The sequence below is a fragment of the Oryzias melastigma genome, linkage group LG15 (assembly GCF_002922805.2).
Source record: "Oryzias melastigma strain HK-1 linkage group LG15, ASM292280v2, whole genome shotgun sequence".
Taxonomy (NCBI): domain Eukaryota; kingdom Metazoa; phylum Chordata; class Actinopteri; order Beloniformes; family Adrianichthyidae; genus Oryzias; species Oryzias melastigma.
In genome coordinates this window covers 3,933,616-3,941,066 of record NC_050526.1, presented here as the reverse complement: position 1 = coordinate 3,941,066, position 7,451 = coordinate 3,933,616, and the positions used below count along the sequence as shown (strand labels likewise).

The window sequence follows — 7,451 nt, the reverse complement described above, 5'->3', positions numbered from 1 at the left end:
AAACAACAAACACTAGAATCGTTTGTCAGGGAAAATTGCTTAAAAGACCAAAAAAGGTCATTTTTCTAAAACTAAAAACTATAAACAAGATTATTGTAATCTAAACAGAAACCCCCATTAATGTGTCGCCCAACCATGCATAACAGAAGGAGCATTGTTCCAAACTGAGACAAAGTTTTCTAACAAAGACAAAACTCCAGACGGTAAACAATTTGACAGGTGCACAAAGACGAGTTACCGGAGCCGTCTGAGACCGGGACAGTGGAGGCGCAGGGATATCCTCAGGCTCGGGCTGGTTCCAATGGCGAGCATTGTAAACAGCTTTGGAAGGGGACTGGAATTCAATAAGAATGAAACATATTAGTTTATGAACTGTTATTACTTAAAAATTAAATCCAAGATAAAAATAGACATAGACACTTGGAAAGTCCTGTAAAGTGAACTTATGTTGATCATATGCAACAAATCCAGCCTCAGTGTGGAGCCAGAGTCCTCAAGCGACACAAAACATTTTCTTTAAATGACACTTTGTGTTATTCAAGAGTGTAAAAAAATGCACAAAAAGTAGGACTGCACTTTCTGATGCTTTTCCTTTAAGCCAGAATGAGAAGGACAGATAACAAATAACCCGAAGCCACAGCAAAGTAACCATCCAGACGAAAATAAAAGAAGGGAACAAAACACCACAAATGTCACAGATCAAAACAGATTTGTTTGTCCTGATAAAGAAGCGGCATTCAGCCGCTTCACATGAAAACCAGCGTTTGAGCTGAACTCTGAGCGCGCATCAATAGAAGCTCGGAACCAAAATTTACAACCAAATATAGTAAACTAGGTTTTTCTGCTAAAAGAAAACTATTTAGTTGATTGTTTTGTGCAAGCTGGTGGACCACTCAAAGCACCGACACAAATTCAAACAGAATGTATGTGCCTTTTGAGCACTGATTCATCACACTTCAACAATAAAAAAGCAACACTACAAGAATATCAGACAAAAGAAAATGTTGCTGACACTTTTCTGTCTCGATTTAAACCACTTCCACACATTCTGTTTCAGTTTTTAATTGCATTAAAAAGAATCACTTAAAATGATTGTATTCCATCAAAGCTTTTAGACTTTGTCTGAAACTTTGATTTCTACAAAATGCAATTTTTACATCTTTATTCTAAAATGCTCTGGTTGAAATTCTGTCCTTTCTGAGATTAGGGTCGGTTACATAAAATAACTTTATAAAGCAATAATTGGAGCCAAAAAAAAAAAAAATCATTAGTGGATTTCAGCCAACACACTGACCTCCTCTCCAGTCACGCGAGCTTCAGAGGATGTTTATCTGTCCAATATGGTTGCAAAAAAGCAAAATAAACAAACTCTGACACAAAGAGTTTTCTCTGATTTAGCTTTCTAATATTTTTGGAAGATTTAAGTGATTTCTATTTTTTGATTTGTAGTTTTTTTTGTATTCCAATGTTCTAACATAAAATATGAGTTGAAACTGAGCCATAACACAAAAGATGTTACAAGAGTTAATAATTTTAATGTTGAAAAATAGATTGATTTCAGAGATATAAACCTTTCAGCAAAATTGAAGCAACACTTTAACCTTTGTTTTATTTATATGATTCTCTTGAGGTTATTTTCTCTGTTTTTTATGGAAATCTACAGGCATGCTTGTTTTTTTAAAGCCCCAGAGACTCAGAAAAAATGATAAAACCAACATTTCCATGGATAAGGAAGCCTAACAAGACAGCGAAGAGATGGTTATTATTATTATTGTATTTTAAAGCTGATTTAAGACAGGTCAAAGTCAAAAATTAATACCAATGTATCAGTCTATTTACCTTTTTATTAATTTATTCCCCCTTTATGATCAAAATCTTAACTGTTTGTGGTCTGTGCTGCGATGCGTTAGAAATCCTCTTCTTTCAGGACGCCAGACGGCGTATTAATGCGTAACAACTCATTTTATTTACATCATTTGATTGAAGCACAATGAAGCCATTGTTTTTGTGATATTGGGCTATATAAATAATATTGAAATCAAATGGATTGGTTGAAAATTGTTATTGTTGACATGAAATGTGAAACTGAGACGTTTCAAGTGGGACAATTTTAAGGCTCTGATATCAAAAATCAAAACTTTCAAAGGTATTATTTCCAAAAATCAAAGCTTTTAAGAATTTTTAGACCTCGCAAGAACTCTAGATTATTTCCCACTCCTGACTGAATGAAGCAAACTATTCAAACTGATCAGAACCAAGCCACCCTGGAAAATAAGCCTCCTCAAAACTAAGTTCATAAACTTTCTAATTCATGATATTTAAAAACTGTGTCCCCTAAACACACAAAGATACTTTTGTGTTCATTTCCTTCTCAAAATATGAATATTTTAGAAATAGCCAGAAAAAGCATATCTCTTTACAGAATATCAAATGCACCTTTTTGGGTCCACTGAAAATCTTCTTGAGACCAGTTCCTCCTTCCTTTGATTTGTCACTCGACTTCCCTTGTCGTCCTTTCTGACCGTCGGCGCCACACGGACTGGAGTCATCGGCAAACTCAAAAGTATCTGTTAGATAAAGAAAACAATTATTACAATAAAAGCCATCAGAATGGATATATAAAAAGATGAAGATATCTTCTCACCTGTATTGCTGCTGGCCTGACTGTCCTGGGAATCGCTGGTTTGGGGGCTGTCCACACTGGAGCTCAGAGACATTAAAGCCGCTGCCGCCCTCTTAGCTTTCTTTTCTTTGGCCTGAGTGCTTTCATCATCGCTGTCACTCTCACTCAGGTCATCAAAGCCAAAGTACTTGATCTTGTAGCTGCTCTTGCCTGCCATGACTCCCTCTGAGCTGTCGTTGCCTTCTTCGCCCTCTTTGTCCTCAAAACCAAAGAACTCCAGCTTGGTCTCCGTCTTGGTCTTCTTGGTTTTTGTCTGTGCGGGCCGGAACCTTAAAAATAGACAAAGGAAATGGGTTGAATTTTGGTAACATGGGATCTCCTTTGAATCTAAAAATTGGTTTGAAAACACAGCTTTTAAGAAGCTATGTCCAACAATCGCTGTAGCCAGCTAAGCAAATATGTTTGGATGTGAAATACATGTACCAAGTACTTTAGATCATACATATGGGGGGAAAAAAAATCAGTGTATAAATGACCATATTCCCTGAAATTGCTACTTCTTATCTCTTCTTCAGAACCCTAAAAACTCTAATTAAAAGGCAAAACTGGCAGCTAGAAGGCAGAAAAAGTTGGTCGCAAAACTAGGTTATTGACAGCAACCAAAAATGTACGTTACCCTGTAAAATAAGACGTTCGTGTTTTAATCCAAGCCAGTCTTCTATTTACACCTCAGATTCTAATCATAGATTATCTCATGTTTATTAAAGAATTGTTTTTTGTTTCTATATTATGAATCCAGACACATTCAGGAAGTACAAACTATGAAAAAAATATTAGTCTTTAACCTTGAAAAATCTAACATAAACCTGATAGTTATTAATTTTTCTTCAACTAAAACCACAAAGTGACATGTCGAGATACCTTTGGTATTCAAAATAATGTTTAATTTATTTATGCGTAGAAGAAATCTTTATGGATGTTACGATTCAAATACTGTTTAGATTAAAATTACAATTCTAGCAACTTTCTACTTATTTCAGAAAATCTTGATGAATTGATTTAAAAAAAAAAAAAAACTAATTTTGGAACCACTAAATCTCAGTCATTCCACCAGTCCATGGTTTTTCACTAGTGGAAGACATCTGATTAGCTAATCAGCAGCTAATGGGATGCACTTCTCTAAAATCAGAGGACACTGGCCCTCAAAGACTGGAAGTGGAAATCTCTGCATTACAGCATATTAAGAGAGATGTGGAACATCAAAAATAAAAAAGCATAATTGCACAAGTTTCAACAGCTTGGATGTAAAAAAATTAAAATGAAACAGCTGCAGTTGCACCCATACAAACATAAAACCTGCCTTACATTAAAAAATTAAAAAAAAGCTCATCTTTTCCCCAACAAACATTCTGCTTCTATTTAAAGATGTTTTACAGCAGTAATTCATAAAGCTAGAGAAAAACGTTAGCATAATATAAATCTATAATCTACCCTTGATATTGTTTCAGAGCATGGAGATCGCTGCAAGAGGCAAATCTTGACAGGAGGTTGAATTGTGGCTCAACCTGGTGATTTTTAGCAAGGAAATTTGCATTCTGATCAACTGCAAGGAATAAGTTATCATTTGTCTTTGAGGTCACCCAAATTTTTACTAAAATTGTTGACACAGAGAGCTAATCAGAGGATTGTCTTATGCAGATATGTCCTCTTAACACACAAACCGAAGCTTATCTGTGTGTTAACCTTTTATATTTGGCTCCAAATGTGTAAAATTCCTAAATGTTGATCAGGAATTGCCCACGTTTGCATCTAAATGTCAATCAAAACTTTTGTTACTTTAACTTAACCATTCTGTGTCTCCTTTTACACCTTGACAGCATTTATTGATTTATTTACCCAACCTAAGATTTCCCTTATTGAATGACAATAGAAGTGAGTTTTTAGTTCAGAATCCAATGTATCTTTTCATTCTTATAACCGACAAGTCATGTGTACAAAACAAGACTTACCTGGCAAGTTTAGCTGGCTGCGGGTCGGATTTTTTTTTCATCTGCCCCGCTTCCCCGAGGTCAGCGGGGGCAGCTGGAGTGGCGAGTTCATCGATTCCCCGCTCTATTGAGTCCTGGATGGTGACATTGCACACTGACAGACAGGAAGGGTGAAGAACGGTGTAGTCCCGCACCCTCCCGCCCCCCCTGCCAGCAGGCTTGGCTGCAGTTTTAGCAGCAGCACTTGAACTAGCAGAAAGGGCAGTGCTGGCTTTATCTTGGGTACTCGCTGCATTCGTGGGCTGGTGGCTGTTGTTTTCAGCAGGTTCAGATAGTGTTTTGCAAGCCCGGCCAGGCCGCTGGTACTTCTTGCAATTGGACGCTCTTAAGGTAAATGGAGAGGGAGGGATGTTGTCGACTATTTCTGGTGATGGCTCTATTGAAAGGTCTTCTGCGTTCCTATTTTCTTCTGACAAATGTCCATCATAGGGGTTTTGAAGGTCTCCACTCCCTCTTGCTTCATCCGCTGACAATTTAATGGAGGTGTACACTTCTGAAGACACAGAAACGGCTTTCTCAGACACAGAGAAGTTTGAATGATCGAAAGGAGCCATGTTTGACAGACTGGTTGTGGGCGTGCTCTTCTGGATGCCACTGGGACCAATTTTGTACCATGGCTGGCTGCTTTTAATATCCTTCTCTACTGATGATTGTTTACCTGTAAACGGAGAACAATTTTACTTTGAATCAAATTAAAAAAGAATATTACACTGTAATAAGCTCAGCAAACAATTGTCAAACAAAAATTGCAGGGTTTGTCACTGGAGATTAAAGAGTAAAAGCAACAAAAAAGTTTGCATTCTAAAATGATTTAGATTAAACTGAAAGATAGATAAATGACTAAGGTCTTTAAGGGTTGGAAACGTTGTTTTTTTCTGTCATTACTCACTTGTGAAAGTAGAGGTTGAACTTGCAGAGGCCTGTGCAGCTGTCACAATAGGAACTGTCTTCCGATCTTGCACTACGTCCACCTTTGTTGCAACGCCCTCTGAGATCTTTGTTTCAGACATATTGTGAGTAGTTACAGTCTTTGACTCTTCATCGCTGTCGAAGCCAAAAGGGTCTTCTTCGCTGTCACTGGGCTCAAGCCTCGGCCTCTTGGGAAACTCGGATACATCAGGTTTCAGTGTGGGCCGTTTGGCTCCAAGTTGAGCCTTGTACGTGGTCTCCCCCCATTTGGTGGTTAGGGTAGGCCTTTTATTTGAGATGACTTCTTCAAACTTGGAATTTGCCTCCCCTCCCTTGCGGTGGTATGTTTTACCAAATCTTGACGTCATGTTTGTAACTGTATGTTACATATTCCCTGTGAACAGAAGAAAAAAATGCCAATTTCCCTTAATCATAGTTTGTGAACTCAACTAATCAATTCAGTGTCAATGACAGATAAATGTTTATAACTGAATAAGGAAACATTTACAATGTATAGAGTAAATAATTTATTCTGTTCTAAAGAAACCATGTATATTCAAAGATGGAAAAATTGAATAAAAATGTACTTTTCCACCATATATTGGGTATATCATCTTTCATGAGGTGCTTTTATTTTCTTCCACACATTTAATGTTTTCATCTTTGGTCAAGTTTCACTTTTAAAATACTAATTAGAACAGACAATAAATAATTTGTACAATAGTCTGATCGAATAAGCCATTATTATTCCATAATGTGTAAGAATGTATTAACACACAATAGGGTAAAAAACACATTTTTTTAAAAAAGTATCCAAGGTGATCACCTGTAGCATATTTAATACATATGTTAACATGAATTATGATGTGAAAATAACTTAAAATCTAATAAAATATGGTAAATGATAGAACAGTACATGAACAAAAGCTAATTTAATTGATTTGGTCAAGTTATGTCAACGGATAAATGCTAGCACACCAAGTTAGCATGGCACGCTCAAGCTTTCAAAAACACGATGCAATATCTGAAATTACACGACAACCAGTTCAAGTTAGACCACATTTATTAAATATGTTTGTTTTACCTTGCGCCTACAAACATAAACGAACAAAAAACGTAACTTATCACCATGAATTTGAACAAGTTCACGGGTAAAGTTAACTACTCCAAAGTTAGCCATTAGCAGCTAGCTACAATGCTAACAAGGCTACCGCAAGTCCCTTGTTTACATTTCTAACCCAACAACATTTTTGTATGAAATTTAGCTCCAACAATTTATACAAGTAGGCTAAAATATTACCTTAATATAAACATCCCCTTTCATAAATGTGAGTATTTTTAAAAAGCAGAGTAAACTCTTACCTTTCAACTCCGGTGACTAACTAACCGTCCGCTTGTTTCCAGCCGGCTAGGCCTGATCCCCCACTAACGCACAAATCAAGCGGGTAAAGTCCGTCTCGTGCGATAAAAGCGGTATAACAAATATGACATTTGTGAAAATAAACGATACCGTTTGATAAAGTAAAAGTCTGATGAACATCAAAAGCTATTCCAGTCTAAATATAGCTGTTAATCCGGAGTTTTTGCATTTTGAAGTGCTCCTGACGGCCATTAAAGTATCCCCTCCCTCCTCGGTGCTTGACAAGACCTCCATGTACTGCGCTGTTACACGGAAACGACCAATCAGCATCGGCGGGACTTCGCTGTGCTTTCAGAGTGTCAGCAAGCGCGAATCTGATTGGTTCGAAATTTAACAGCGACGAACACTAGGGGGCAGTCGAGGATAACATAAAGCTTTATTTACAGTTCATAGTTCGAACAAACCTTCGTGTGTAATATAAATTACCTACAGTTGGACTTCAAAATGTGCA

General features: G+C 37.0%; 1 protein-coding gene across 1 annotated transcript in view; it reads right to left on the bottom strand.

The window, feature by feature from the left end:
* wapla (WAPL cohesin release factor a) overlaps positions 1-7,266 on the bottom strand; it is a 24,429-nt gene extending 17,163 nt beyond the window's left edge. The window contains exons 1-6 of the mRNA XM_024297391.2: positions 6,943-7,266; positions 5,561-5,974; positions 4,633-5,329; positions 2,645-2,952; positions 2,437-2,567; positions 239-334 (exon numbers count right to left, since the gene is read on the bottom strand). Of these exons, the coding sequence (XP_024153159.1) occupies positions 239-334; positions 2,437-2,567; positions 2,645-2,952; positions 4,633-5,329; positions 5,561-5,948 (1,620 nt within the window). The 5' untranslated portion in view covers positions 5,949-5,974; positions 6,943-7,266. The remainder of the gene's footprint in view (positions 1-238; positions 335-2,436; positions 2,568-2,644; positions 2,953-4,632; positions 5,330-5,560; positions 5,975-6,942) is intronic.
* Positions 7,267-7,451: the final 185 nt, after the last annotated feature.